At 55.5% G+C, this 14,388-nt stretch overlaps 1 protein-coding gene across 11 annotated transcripts in view; it reads right to left on the bottom strand.

Annotated features, from left to right (window-relative positions):
* The window catches only part of ABLIM3 (actin binding LIM protein family member 3), a 53,602-nt gene that overhangs the window by 11,812 nt on the left and 27,402 nt on the right, over positions 1-14,388 (bottom strand). For 9 of the 11 annotated variants that reach the window (XM_069869476.1, XM_069869484.1, XM_069869473.1 and 6 more), the window contains exons 2-7: positions 10,752-10,892; positions 7,839-8,022; positions 7,313-7,425; positions 4,876-5,002; positions 4,671-4,764; positions 466-553 (exon numbers count right to left, since the gene is read on the bottom strand). In XM_069869476.1, the coding sequence (XP_069725577.1) occupies positions 466-553; positions 4,671-4,764; positions 4,876-5,002; positions 7,313-7,425; positions 7,839-8,022; positions 10,752-10,892 (747 nt within the window). The remainder of the gene's footprint in view (positions 1-465; positions 554-4,670; positions 4,765-4,875; positions 5,003-7,312; positions 7,426-7,838; positions 8,023-10,751; positions 10,893-14,388) is intronic. The other 2 variants (XM_069869477.1, XM_069869475.1) reach the window with 1 other exon arrangement.

Below are 14,388 nucleotides of genomic sequence, written 5' to 3'. Positions count from 1 at the left end.
CGTGCAGCATAACCTGGGCAGTGAGAGTGGGGTAGTGGGGAAGGGTTCCTGGGCCACACTCCCCCGGGGCTTGGGAGAGTGGGGAGCCAAGCATCCTGCACCATCTCAGCCTCTATTTGCTGGGCGCAGGCCAGGGACACATCCAGGCATGCCAGGTAGCACTCCCCAGCTGTGCGGGGAGACTCACAGGGAGCAAAAAGCTGCTGACAGGAACAAAGTCTCCTTCAGATCAACAGCAGGGAAGGTTTCATGGAGAGGAATAATTGCCACGTGGTCCAGCAAGAGTGCAGGGTCTGAGGAGCAGCATGGAAGGGTGTCTGGCATTGTGGACACTGGGTCTATGCTCCATGGAGATACTGATCACCACGAGGACCTGAATCCCAAAACCTCTACACAGCCGTGCTGGCCCATGCCCCAGTGATGGGCAGAAGAGTCCCTCTTCCCTGCAGAAGGATCTCTACCTACCTGTGAGGTACATCTCCTCTCCTTCTGTAAACATCTGGTGGCAGCGGACACATCTGGCACAAGTCGGGTGGTAATGCTTCCCTCCTGCCTGCAAGGGCAAGCAGAGAAGAAGCGCCTCTGAGGTAGGCAGGACATGCCAACCTGCTGGTGTCCCTGAGGCTGAGTTGACCTGGCATCACTCGCTGCTGCAGGCAGTGATGAACTGGGAGTTAAAATTGCCTAGAGTGGCCTCAGAGACCACTGCAGTGTAAAGAGGAAACCACAGACCACTTCATCACTAATGGTCCTGCAGGACTGAGCCAGACTGGGGCCCTTCTGCACCCCACCTGCACTGCCCAACACCAAGGAAATGGCCTGGAAGTGTTTAGAAGATGGGTAGATGAAGTGCTTAGGGATATGATTTGGTCATGGACAGATACAGTTGCACTTGATGATCTCAAAGATCTTTTCTAACCCAGTGACTCTATGATCAGAAGCCAGAAGGTCCCAACCCCCCCAATAAAGGCACCTGTACGATCCACATCCCTAATAAATTGTCCTTGGACTCTGGAAATAATCAAGACCCACTGCAGTAATGCTCAGCCAAGCAGCCACACTCCTTCTCTCTACAGCTTTGAAAAGAAACAACAAATTTGGCCCTGGATGTTACAGCAGGAAAGCAGTAAAGGGAGAAGAAGGGCCCCAAAATAAACCTTGCAAAGCACAGACTTCCTCTTGCTATCAGACCCTCCCTGACTACCATGGGCAGCCTCTCTCTCTAAAGAAACTTTTCACCTCCTGTGAGGCCATGCCCAAACCTCAGCACTAGTGACATGCTGCTCCCCAGCCGAGCAGAAGCTGGGCTGCTCCCTTTGCTCTTTGACAGGGATAATAGCTTTAATTGGTAGCTTGTTTCCACTCAAAGTGTCTGCTAGTATTTCAATTATAGGCTCATTTTCTGGGCTGGGAGCTGGGAGACAGGAGCTAGCTCAGGGCAGGACGAATCTGGGCTGTGCGGTTAGAGCCAGACCCTAAAGGACATTTTACTCCCATAATAATCCAAGAGAAGAGAAAGGATAATTTAAGGCGACAGAAGGTAGACGAGGCTCTGGCTGATGAAAGGGAAGGTTATGATAGAGGAGGCTGGAGCTTGTTTGAAATAGGGAGGATAAACAGGAAAATTTACTGCAAGGATAATAGAATCTGCCAGTTGATTGACCATAAAAATCAACCTGGAGCTCAGTGTCCAAGGGGCACAAATGGCAACCAGTGGGTTTTTCCCTCCAGTTTATGCCAAAAATGAAAGCAAGGTTTCAGGACAGGCATGGGAGAGGAGTGGGAGGGTTTGTACCCCTCTTTCTTTTGTTGCAATGCATCTCAATCCAGGGATGGAACAGCCCTGTGGCCCAGGCACCTCTCCTCATGCCAGCTGGAAGCAGCACAACGGCCTGAGTGAGCCCACAGCCCCGAGTTCACACCCAAAAGCTTGATAACATGGCAGAGAAATCATGGGTTGGAGAGCTGCAGGCTCACATCCATGGTGAATGTAGATGAGCAGCAAGAAAGGCCACAGCTCCGGTTCTTCAGGCTCCCCAAGGGACAGCGGTGGTCCCCATGGCAGCCCCAGCAAGTAGCTGCCCTGAGCTCTGGCACACCAGCAGCTTACCATGCCAAGGGCTTGCACTGAACCCTTTGCCAGCCCGAGCAAATGTGCTAGCTTGTTCCAGGCTGCACAGATCCCAGAACAATTTTACCATGAAAAGCCTCACCTGGAGCCTCATGTCACTGACATCATGCCAATGGTCTCATTGAGTCTCATGCCCATTGCTCCAAGGAGACGACCCACCATCCCCAGCAAGGCAGAGGCTCTCCAAAGATGGATGGATCCTCTTGCTCTGCCCAAGCCCCATGCACAAAGCCCTGCTGGGCAGCTGCCTGCTGCAGCGCCCCACGAGCATCCCTGCAGATGGCACCCACCAGCCAATACTGTGCACCCAGGACAGGCACACTGAGACACATCAATCAGAGGAGATGGCTATAAACACAGGAAAAAGAGATGAAAAACAACCCAGCTCCTAAGCGCTTCATGCTCATGTGCCTGCAGTTCCCTTGCTTGTATTGCTAATGCTGGGGACACAGGTTCCTCGTGACTCATGGGCTGTCTCCCCCAGTCCTCTGAATGTGGGATGCGGGTGGTTTTCTAGGACTGACTTAGTCCCCTGCCATGCCTTGGTGTGCTCACAATAAGAAAAAACCCAAATCTTTTCCTATCTAGAGTACCTGGGCTGCTGTCACAGGCAGCTGGAAGAGGATGCTTTGCAGATCTGGAGGCATAGACATGGAGCAAGGCTGGCTGCTCCTCCAGGGCCATGTACCAGCTCAATCCCAACATTCATTTCAACACAGACCTTCTCTAAAAACACCCCTCAACACCCACCATTGCCCCTTGAGGAACAACTCTCCAAACTGTACACAAACCTTGTTCCTTTTATATTGGTTAAAATTATAGCTCATAAAAGGCTGGTAGAAGCTGCGAAGGAAGAGACCTGTGAGGGAAGAGACCTATCACTTGTGGTCCCTTAAAGACTCATTAATCATCCAAGCTTGGCTGCTCAGCTCAGAGCAGCCGGGAAAGCCTGGAAGCTGCTGGAATAGCACAAAAAGGCTCCTTAAGGCCTAAAATTATTTAAAGGCACCCTTTCCATTTTGCACTCTGCTGGAGAAGACAATTAAAGCCTATGGTTCTATAGGAGATTATTCAATACTGCGAACAGGCACGTACCTGGGGAGGGTGACTGAGCCCTGGCCATAGGGAGGCAAGGGATGCTCTGCTGTCCTTGTCCAGCACAGCCCTAGCACCCAAGCCCTACGCTCCTCTCAGCTTTGTGACAGCACCTGCAAGGAGGGAGCACTTCAGCTCTGCCTGTGGGATCCCTGGCACCGAGGTACACCACCTCTGGCCCACCAGAATCTCCCAGAATCTCATCAAACACAGAGGGCTCCCATGCCTGGATGTGGGTGCAGCAGACAAGAGGGAGTGACCACTTCTTGATAGGCTGTGAGTGAAACAGGCAGATGGCCTGGAAGAGCTCTCAGCAGGCTGGAGACCTTCACAACCGCTGCCATTCCAGCCCACAGCACCTGCAGTCTGGCTTGCTGTAGAGCCATGGTACCTCTCATTTTTGGGATAGAGTTCCTACTGCTGCTGTCTAGGGAAGGTGGACAAGTGGGTGCCAGTGCTGCCCTGGGAGAGTTTCCCTCCCATTCTGCTGCGCAGAAGGGAAGGTCTCAGAGTGACTGAGCATGCTTTCAGAATAGCTGCCTCTGCACCACCACAGCCTGACTCCATAGCATCACCAGGGAGTCTAAAAATCACAACAGGCTCCACTCTGACATCTCTGTCTCCTGGGCATTTAGTTTACCCTCAGACTGGATTTTCTGGATTTATTTTTCTCCCCTGCAAACACTGGGGTATAAACACAAAGCATGACAGGACACATCACCTCCAGGAGCAGGGACTGCCTGGTTAACAGGAAGGACCAGCCCTGATGGACCTTTCTGCCCCTCCTCAACAGCAACCCTTGTCCCCTCACTGGCTGTGCAGCTCCACCATCTCCCAGAGCATCCTCCACAGCCACCTGCACCAAAACCTTGCAGAGCAGCTCCTGCAGGCCAGCAAGGTGATGAGTAAAGCCCCAATTCTGGATTTGGCCCAGGGCAGAGGACTCCCTGCTCTGCTTGCTACCCTGCGAAAGGTCATGCTATGGGGGTAGCCGCCTGTGGGCAGGGTGCTGCAGACCCTCGATCAGGCTCTGCTGCGGGCAGCTCTGCTGGATGTGTTTCCAAGGCAACAGGCAGGCTGCTTGCAGAGGGATGCGCTCAGAAGGCAGGCTGGGGTAAGCACCATGGGAACATGCCAGTAGTTAAGTCTCGTGTTCCTACATCTTGGGCTCCAGACAGATCCCAGCATGCACAGGCCAGCCGCATGCTCTGTCTGCCTCTGGAGCTCCAGTTCTCAAGTCACCTCTCCAAAGGTATGAAACATGGCTGTGCTCCTTCCCCATCCCTCCAGAGAAAGTGGTCAGACTGTGTCCACACACCCGCTGCAGGGACAACCACAGTCTTGAGAGAGCAGGGTAACAAGGCAAGAACCTAGCGGCAAGATGCATGTGGTCCCTATTCCAGATTCCAGACTGGCACAGCGCAGCTGTGGCCCCAGGACTCACCTCCAGGACCCTGCCGCTGATGTACCGGTCACAGGTCTCGCACTTGATGCCGAACTGGGCATGGTAGTCGGACTCGCAGTACGGGATGCCATCCCTGCGGAAGAGGGAGGAGAAGGGGGTGAGTTATGGATGAGCCAGACTAGGCACGGCACAGCCCAACAGCAGCGGGCAGGTCCAAACCTGCCACTGGCACGGTGGCACTCACTTGCTGATGTACTCGCCGGTGAGGATGATTCCACACGTTTGGCACTTGAAGCAGCTGACGTGCCACTGCTTCTCCAGGGCCAGGAGGGACTGGCCTTGCTTGATCTCCTCCTTGCAGCCTGCACAGTCTTGGGGGACAGAAGCGAGGGGAGCTCATGGGACCACGACAGCCCTCGGGTGGGGAGCTTGGCAGCACGGCAGGAACATCCACAGCTACTGGCTCATGCTGAGGCACCCTGGCTTGTTTAACCCAGTGCACCTCTAGCACCCAGAGGAAAGCCCTGCCCCAGACGACCCCCTTTTCTAGAGGATATTGCTCTTATAAAAACCCTGCTCCCGAGATCACTCCAGGGGTAGCCCCTTGGGGAACCCTTCTTTATGCAGAATAATTTCCTTATATGAATACACCACCTTTGCTTGTTCCCAGTAAAGGAGCCAGGAGCAAAGCCAGCCCAGCCAAGCACCTGCCAGGTCTCCCTGGTGGACAGTGAGCTCAAGCCAGGGCAAGTGCATGGATAGCCAGGGTTATGCTGTCCTGGCAGGTCCCTGGGGGCTCTCCTCCATGGCAGGAGCTGTGGGAAGTGTCCGGCAGTGAGCGCAGCAGAGGAAGGGCTGTGCTCTCCGGCAGTCTCGTCCGGCCCCGCTGCAGTATTTACGAGACTCCCTTCCTTCTCCGCTTCCCCTGGCTCCTGTCAAGGATGGGAGCAGGAAGCACATGGGCCTCGGACCCCTGACCTTGACTCCTCCTTGTCCTCCTCTCCCCTTGGGCAGCAGGCTTGGCCGGACAGTTTCTCCTTAACCCTCTCCCTGCTTTGGCACCAAGGAAGCGCAGCAGCCCCACACAGGCAGCCTGAGCAGGATGACTTTTCCACTCAGCCCATCCCCAGGCAGCCCTGCACCAAGTCCTTGCAGCTACAGAAAGCTGCAGGTTCAGATTTTTGAACTGGGGCTTGAGGGAGAGGCTCAGCATCCTTCTTTTAGGGATGTCCTCCCCGCAGAGGGCACCGGCGCAGACTCCAGTAGGCACATCTCCTATCTGAGTGGCACTGCCAGGGCCACCTGGGCTTGCAGGGGCACACACAGGCAGCAAGCTTTGTCTGGCTGCTGCCTGTGAGTGCTTATGAATAAAGCATAGTGCCCTCAGGTAACCCCAGGCTGCAGGCTGGGGAGGAGCCCTGGCAGGAAGGGGACAGGGAGGCAGAAGAAGGCAGGCAAGAGGCAGAGCATGTGGCTGCCCTTCCCCTGCTACAGAAGGCAGCGGAGTGCTGTGGGGTGGCCGCAGCCTGCCTCTGCGCAGCCTGGGGGGCCGCTGGAGGAAGGCGGGGGAAGGCCTGTCCTCTGGCTGGGGCTCATTCAAACCCTGTCGCATCCCCCAGCTCCATCAAAGCCATGATGAGAGCAGGGGGAGGCAGCCTGGGGGGGGCTACCCACCAGGTGACCCGTCAGCACCAAGTCGTAACTCAATGGCCACCACCAGTGCCACCACTGTGGGTGACGAGGACCACAGATGACACCACAGATCTGCATCCAGCCCTGTCTGCAGGACTCTGCTTCAGGCACTTATGCTCCAGGGCTTGCTGAGCCGCAGCAACGCAGCCCCCAAACCCAGCTCAGCTTGCTGATGTGGCAGAGTTTGGGCTCCACATTGTGGCACAGCTCCTGGCTCTCCCTGCCTTCTGCCACCTGCCCACACACTGCGCTGAGACAGCTCCCCCGGGACTTGACAGCAGCAAACACGGGGCATATGGGAGACAGTGAAGCATGGACCACGCATTAACGCTGCAGTCTCCTCGCTCCAGATGCAGGCTGAGGCTGCGTGCTGCAGCTTCGTGCCGCAGGGATGCTCTACCAGCCCTCAGGCACAGCACCCACGGGATGCTCTGCAGTTGTCTGGGGGAGAGAGGCAGCAGTATGGGAAAAAACAGAGGGCGAAGAACATGGCACAAAGGGAGCATATCCCAAGGAACAAGCTGGGGTCAAAAGCGAGGCCAAATCCACTCAAAAGAGCCTCTCCATAGCTCTTGCCAAGTTTTAGCTTGGGTTCATCAACTCAAAGGGAGAGAGGAGTCCTGGGGCTGGCACTTTGACAGAGACTTCTGTGCAGCTGGACACAAAGCAACATCTGGGCACTGCCTCAGAGCAAACCTGGCTCCAAAAACCTCCCCAGTGCCCCAGACAGCACCTGCCAGTGTGGCAGCACCTGCCAAGGTCACAAATAGGCCAAGGGAGTTTCTGAAACCAGCAGTGACCTGCAATCCTGGGTGGAGCCGCAGGACTGCCCTGTTCCTCCTCTGAAACCTCTGCGAACCCCCATGACTCTCTGCAGCACTGCATGCTAGCCCCAAAACCCATCTCATCATCCTGACTCCGAGCACAGTCCAGGGGCACGTCGTCCCTCTCCTTGCAACCACCACATAACACAAGAGCAGACAACTTACGGCTGGGGCCGTGGATCTTGATGGGTTTGGTGCTGATGAGTGAGTGGGAGCAGTTTTGGCAGACGCAGTCCTTCCCACTGAATGTGACCTTGTCTCCGATGGGGAACGGCTTCCTGTGGCCAAGGAGAAGTCGGGAGGTGTGAGCTGCTCACTGCCCTTTGTGCAGTGCTTGGGATTGCCCAGGAGTTCCTTCCCTAAGGGGCCAGTGGGACCCACAGCACCAGGGAGCAGAGGGGCCCCAGGCAAGCGCTACAACAAGAGGCAGTGAGAGTGCGTGTGTGCTGGGGCAGCAGGATGGAGGCAGGCATTAAGGCAGGTCTCTAGGCTCCAAAGGGAAGGGTTGGAGCCATTTCATTGCCTCCCAAAGGTCTCCACTAAGAAAACACAGACGAGGTGTCTTCTGTGGTGCTGAGTGGGGAACAAGGGACTGCAGGCTAAGGAACAGCCCTCTCCATGGTGCACAGCCAAGGGCTGCACAGGGGATCTGCAGGGCGGTCACGCACCCTCCGCGATGGCTCCAGCTCACCTGCAGGTGCTGCAGACAAAGCACTTGGGGTGGTAGGTCCTCCCCAGCGCAGAGATGACCTCTCCAGTGATGAAGTCCCCACAGCTGTCGCAGCGGGTCCCGTAGAGCTGCTGGTAGTCGTGGGTGCAGATGTACTCCTGGTTCTTAAAGAAGAAGCCTGACTGGGCCAGGTCACAGCCGCACACTGCAGGGGGAGGACACACACCCAGTCAAGGGGGCAGCGGGCAGGTCCAGCCCCACGGCTCAGCCAGGATCTCTGAACCCACCTCTGCTGCCTCTCCAACAGCAGTCCCAGGGCATCCTCGAAGACACAACTTTCTGTAGGCATCTCGGAGGGTTTCCCTTCCCACCAGACGCACCGGGACCTTCCCCAGCACCACAAGATGTCAGTGTTGGGCTGTGGTGGGGGTGCAGGACAGGGCTGGGCGCTCCCAGAGGAAATCCCAGCGCTGGCAGGGAACCTGTGCAGCCTCCACTCACCATGCACAAACAGCCTGGGAGGGACTGTGGCATCCCCTCCTGGACCCACGGCACCTGGATGGGGCTCAGCCCCTACATTTGACACTGTCAAGGTGTCAGGAAGCCAAGAGCAGGGCTGGGAAAGAGCTGGCATGCCCCAGGGACAGCGGGGGAGAGGTCTGGAGAGGAGGGTGCTGGCCTCTTCTCCCAAGTGACAGGGGACAGGACAAGAGGGAATGGCCTCAAGATCTGCCAGGCAAGGTTTAGGCTGGACATCAGGAAAACATTTTTCACAGAAAGGGTCATCGGGCACTGGGAGAGGCTGCCCAGGGAGGTGGTTGAGTCACCTTCCCTGGAGGTGTTTAAGGCACGGGTGGACGAGGTGCTGAGGGGCGTGGTCTAGTGTTTGATAGGAATGGTTGGACTCGATGATCCAGTGGGTCTCTTCCAACCTGGTTATTCTATGATTCTCCACGCCCTGGGCCGTGACCTTCTCCATGATGAGCCATCTCCACTCCCTGGCCTGGACATGAAGCCACATGCCCTAATGGGAACAGGTCCTGGGACACACTGGGGCTGGCGCTCTCACTGCTTATTTTTCCATAGGTGTCCAACCCAACCTCATTTCCTTCCCTGCTGTGGAAACCGTGGGTGGTGCACTGCCTGTCAGAGTAATCCAAGGAGACGAGGCAAGCCTTGTCTCTTAATGCCATTTCCCTCCTACATCTTCTCCACCCACAGAGAGACCTCGAGAGCAACAGGATCCTGGAAGGCATTGCAGGAGTGGCACAAGGACCACCCTTTGCATGATGTCCTACAAGGTGACAAGGTGGAGGTGGGAACGACAGAGCAACCAAGCACCTTCTGGGACAGCTTATCTTGGCCTCTGCTTTACCCTCCAACTCCAAGCACCCCTCTGTCCTGTCTCTGCACACCTCTCCTGCACCCCTGGGCCAGCCTGCGCAGAAGCCCTGCTCCCCAGGGCACAGCTGGACCTTGCAGAGGGCAGAGATGCAGCTCCCCTCCCACTGAGCATTCCCTGGCAAAGCCGCTGCCTGGGGCTGCAGGCATCTCGCCAGCACCCACTGCTCTCCAAATCAGCCTGCCAGCACTTCCTTGTCAGTGAGGAGGGACAGGCTACCTGGGACAGTATCAGGAAGCAGAAGCACAAAAATCTGAGTTGGGTCCGAGCCCTGTTTGCTGTGGGACCCAGAGTACATCCCCGGGGGCTGCACCAGCCATGCCAGGCTCCCAGGGACACGTCAGGGAGGAGCCATGGGGCTGTCATTGTAGCTGGCAGCAGCCAGCTAGAGGTGGCAGGGGGTAAGAGCTGTGAGGAAAGGTGAGACAGGAGGATTTCCTCTCATTATTTATTCCCTTTCACTTGGAAACCAGGCAGCAAGCATTGCCAAGCTCTCCCTGCTGGCTCCTGGCCCCTTTGAAGCTGGTGGCTGTCTGAGCTCTTTGTCTGGATGCACAGCTCCCACTTGATCCTGTGCACCAAGCTGGTACGAGCTCAGCACAATGCCCGGAGCATGTAGGTCAGCCCTGAAGGCAACCTGGAGCCTGCATCCCCACCCAGAGACTCGGAGCTGGGGGCTTCAGCTGGGGTGACAGCCCAGAGGAAGAGTCTCCTCCAGCCAAACTCTCTGTTCCCGGGGAAGGAGAAGCAAAGCATGGTCAAGGGGAAGGGGATTTATGTCCTGCTTAGAACAAGGTGCTGGAAGCTCGGAAAACCAGAAACCTTTAAAAAGCCCTGGTAATGGGATGCTTTACAACCTATAGAAGTGGCTACTGGCCTGGTTGAGAGCCACTGCTTTAATAAATACGCTAAGGAGTCCTTCAGTGTCAGCTCTGGGCCATTAGCTTTTACAGCTCTGCAGCTCTGCTCTTGTGCTCAGGGAGAATTCAAACAAACTCCCCTCTCTATTCTGCCACCCCTGGGGGCTGCTGAGCTCCAGCTACAGCACATGGCATCTCACAGCTCCTCGGTAGCATCGATCTGTCACCCTCCCCCAGCCCTGTCAGGAGTTGCTCTGGGTGTCTCCCCCACCTCGCTGCCTCTCAGCCAGGCTGGTGACACCTCCTTCTTTCAATTTGGGGACAGGCAGCTGAAGGATGAGGTGGCCCCCTCAAATCACAGATAGGCTGTAGGAATGTTTGGAATTACCACAGTGCAGGCTGGTGCCATTCAGGCAGCTCATGGAGAGTGGCAGTGCCCATGTCTCAGGCACCTCTGAGTGGTCTCAGCCACATCATACAGCGGCATCACCACCCATGCCATTACCTCCCTGCCTGCACCAAGCCACATCCATCCCTGCAGGAAGCTGCCACCCCCAGCTAGATGACATCTCAGTGGACCAGGCAGGTCTGTCCCCAGCCTTTTGCCTTCCACAGTGCAGCTGGGGCTGTAGGACAACCTGGCCACCAGCAATTTGGGCAGCACCATCCTACCTTGGCAGGTGAAACAGCGGATGTGGAAGTGATTGCTCTGGACGCGCACTACCTCGCCCTTGCAGGTGTCCCCACAGCGGTAGCACTGGATCACAGTGGAGCTGCTCCCTGGAGTGTAGGGGTTTTGCTGATAGGGAACTGCTGGTAGAAAGGAGGGAGGGAAAAGCAAGAGAGAGAGGAATGTTCTGTTAGCATTCGGGACGCAGCCGGGCATCACGGTACTGACCTCAGCTGGGCAGCTGCAATAGAGCCCTGCAGCAACTGCAGCAGCCCGACATCAGGCCAGTCACTAAGGGCAAAGGACAGCTGAGACCATGCCAGCATCCACTGACTGAGATGGGTGCATACACCTCTCTGGATCTGGGACTCCCCTGTCCCCACAGAAAGTTGCTATGCAGGTCTGCAGTCCTAAGTTCTGTGCAGTGTAAGTGACTGGGCACTGCTCCCTGTTCCTGCATGAACAACCACGTCACCTGCACCATCACCCCAAGGCCATGTAGAGCTCCCCAGATGCTCTCCTATCTCCTATACAGGTGCAGAAGGACAACACAGGGACCAGCTACCCACCAGCTCTGCTCCACTCAGCCCTTGGGCAGTCCTGGCTTGCTGATGACCTGCTCAGAAACACGCCAGCCCACACAGATTTGGCAGCAGCATGGGAAGGAATTGTTGTATTTTGGAGCTTCCACTTGTTTGGTTAGGAACTGAATAAAGAAGTCATTTTTCAAGGAGCTTTCAAACATCACAGCAACTGAGTGTTTGACCCTGGTGAGACTCTCGCCTCCTCAGTAAGGAGCAGCATTCCAGCCCTGCTGCTCCTGCTGGAGCAGCACCACAGTGTGTGCAGGATCTGTTCTCAGGGCTACAGTGGAGGGCAACAGAGCTCCCCTGGACCTATGGGCAAGATCTGACTTTCTGCTACTGCTGATGGTCCGAGGACTCACCTCCACTCCTCGTTTCCCTCTGTTCAGCTCTGCAAATCACCACAAAGGGCTGACGCTCTGCAGCATCGTCCCACGTGCCGAGGGAGGAACCGTAAAGAGCAAGGGGTCTTTCCTGCTCTCTCAGCACAATCCCCAAACACACAGAGATAACACTTTAAAGAGCAGCTCCTGCTTTCCCGGCCCCACCTGCAAGTGCATGGGCTGCTCACAGGAGCTCCGGGCTGGCTGACACCACAGTAACCCCAGTGGGCTGGGCCAAGCAGCAAAGGATTTGTTTGCTGTAAGATTTCAGAGAGGGATTTGCAATGTGGGTGACTCAAGCAGCCAACAGCAGGATTTCAATGGGCCAGAACCTTTCTGATCCAATGCTGAACTGCATTCCCAGGAACAAGAGAAGTGGCTGATTGAAACCTGGTATGTGAACTTCCTCCAGGGCAGGGAAAAAAGGCCACAGGACAGAAGAGATCACTCATCAGAGAGGCTCCTCACTCACCAGGGGCAGATCGTGTGACAGGGAACAGAAGCAGGCCATTATCAGCTTCAAAAGCAGAGAAAGAGGAGTCAAAATGACATTGAGACTGTCTCACAGTAAAATCTCATCCCATGTGCCAAGTGCCTGGAGACACTCTCTGGACATGCAGCACTATTCAAATAAACAGGCTGACCCTCCCTGACCACTGCTTCATCTCCAACAGCTAAGGAGCTTCTGGAAACTGGAACTGCTGGGATCTGACTGCCTTGCCAAGTCCAACCTGAGTACTACCAGGAAAGCCAAGATGCTTTCCTATGAGTGCTCCACTGCCCCTTACAAATCTCAGGCTCCATCCTTGATGTGAACTTTTAAGAGTTGCTGGGGTTTCCCTCCTGATTGTGCTCTTCCAGGCCAAGAGAGAGGCCAAGAGAGATACTTGAGGTACCGAAGGAGGAGGCATAAAACAGGAGTCAGGCCTGGAGCTCAGACCAGCAGAGACACTAATTAGTGTAGACCTAAATCACTTTGAGGCCCTAAATACAATGCACAGTTGCAAAGGGCACCCCCACCCATGCTTTTGCAGGCATGTTTGGCAAGGATGTGCAAGCCCTGGGAAGAGGGGTCCACGACCTCCTGCGGCTGCTGCTGCAGGCCACCCAACAGGATCTCCCAAGGCTAGAATAAACTAGGGATTTCTTCTGTAGGTGTCTCCAGCAGAGCAGGAGTTACAGCAGTGAAACTTCCTCCCACACACTCCACGCTCGCGCCCTCACCGAGAACGTAGCAGAAGCCAAGCCGTGGGACACAGCCACAGCATTCCACAAAGCTTAGAGAAAAAAGCAGGAGGGAGGTAGGGGAAAAGGCTGGGAATTAATCAACACTTAAACAAACATTAAAAATAAAAAAGAGGGAAAGAAAAAAAAATCGATGTCAGAAAATGTAGGCATTGCTTATTCCAGGCTTCTGGTCTCTAGGGGAAACTTCTTGGTGACCATAGCAACACATCGCCAAGCCACTGCACTGGCAGGTCTGATGGGAAAGAAAGCAGAGAAAAGGAGTTGAAGATGAAAGAGATGCTTATAGCTGCGTTACATTGCTGGCAGAGATGAAACCGATACCGTCACTCCTATTTGTACTCACGGGGATGGGTCAAGACCTGGCGTAGGACACCATCACCCTCCTGCCTGCTGGCTTTGTTCAGCTCTAAGCCAAAAGCTCCCTGATTTGTGATTAACCTCCGGCCCATGCTGGAATTTTGCTCCGGGAACATTAATGCATTGTTTTGCTGGGGCTCTGCTTGTTTTTGAGCAGGCAGCTGCCCGCCTCGTGGCCTTGTGCAGGAAGTATTACACATCACAACACCCCTGAGCAGAGGGACAGCTGAGCAGAGCAAAGCTCATTACACCAAAATAATCCAGTAATAATGTAAGTAGCATTAGTGGCCTCGCAGGCTGAGATACAGCAGTCGAGGTGAGGGGGTGGGAGCTGCCCAAGGAATGCCCTAATCTCACCCCAGTTTGCTCCTGCTTTTGCTTGTGAAGTGGGAAATTAAGCTGGCTTCGTTCAGCGATTAATGCATTTGTGCTCCACAATGCAGTGCAAAAGACGGCCCAGGGCCAGGTTCCTGTGCGACTGCCCCGTGTCCTGAGTGGCATTTGATCTGCAGAGACCGAGGAGCTGCCACGTGGGACTCCGTGGACATGCAGCAGATTTCCCACTGATCCGGATTAACGTGGCACCTCCGGTCAGGGATCGGTGCCCTACGCAGCCCTAGAGATAGTGGCATCCATATGCAAACAAGGGAGTTTGCAACCTGGGTGGGGGAAGAGACAGTGCCCCCAAACAACACCCAACGCTGCATTGAGGAGCTTTGTCCCCTAGGAGGGCGGAGGGACCTTGCCCAAGAGATTCCACAAGCTATGCTGCAGTAAGCAATCCGCAGGTTCCTGCTGCGCATCCCCAGGCAATCCCCTTCCTTCATTTCCACAGCACCCACCTTCCAGTTCAGGAGGGTCAACAACTTTGCTTGCCTTCCCGTTTCTCTTGCTGCGCAGCATCCCAGCCCTCCACCAAGGAGCACCAGGACAGAGGAATGCTGAGCCCTTGTAGTGCCTCTGAAACGCCTTGAGCCCTTCAGGAGTGCAGAGGCTGTGGGGACACGATCTCTACCAACCTTGGAGGGATAACACCTCAGCACCAATACAAGTAACAGGGCACAACC

The sequence above is a fragment of the Phaenicophaeus curvirostris genome, chromosome 15 (assembly GCF_032191515.1).
Source record: "Phaenicophaeus curvirostris isolate KB17595 chromosome 15, BPBGC_Pcur_1.0, whole genome shotgun sequence".
Taxonomy (NCBI): domain Eukaryota; kingdom Metazoa; phylum Chordata; class Aves; order Cuculiformes; family Cuculidae; genus Phaenicophaeus; species Phaenicophaeus curvirostris.
Note: the sequence above shows the minus strand (reverse complement) of the source record. Positions and strands in the feature narration are given on the sequence as shown.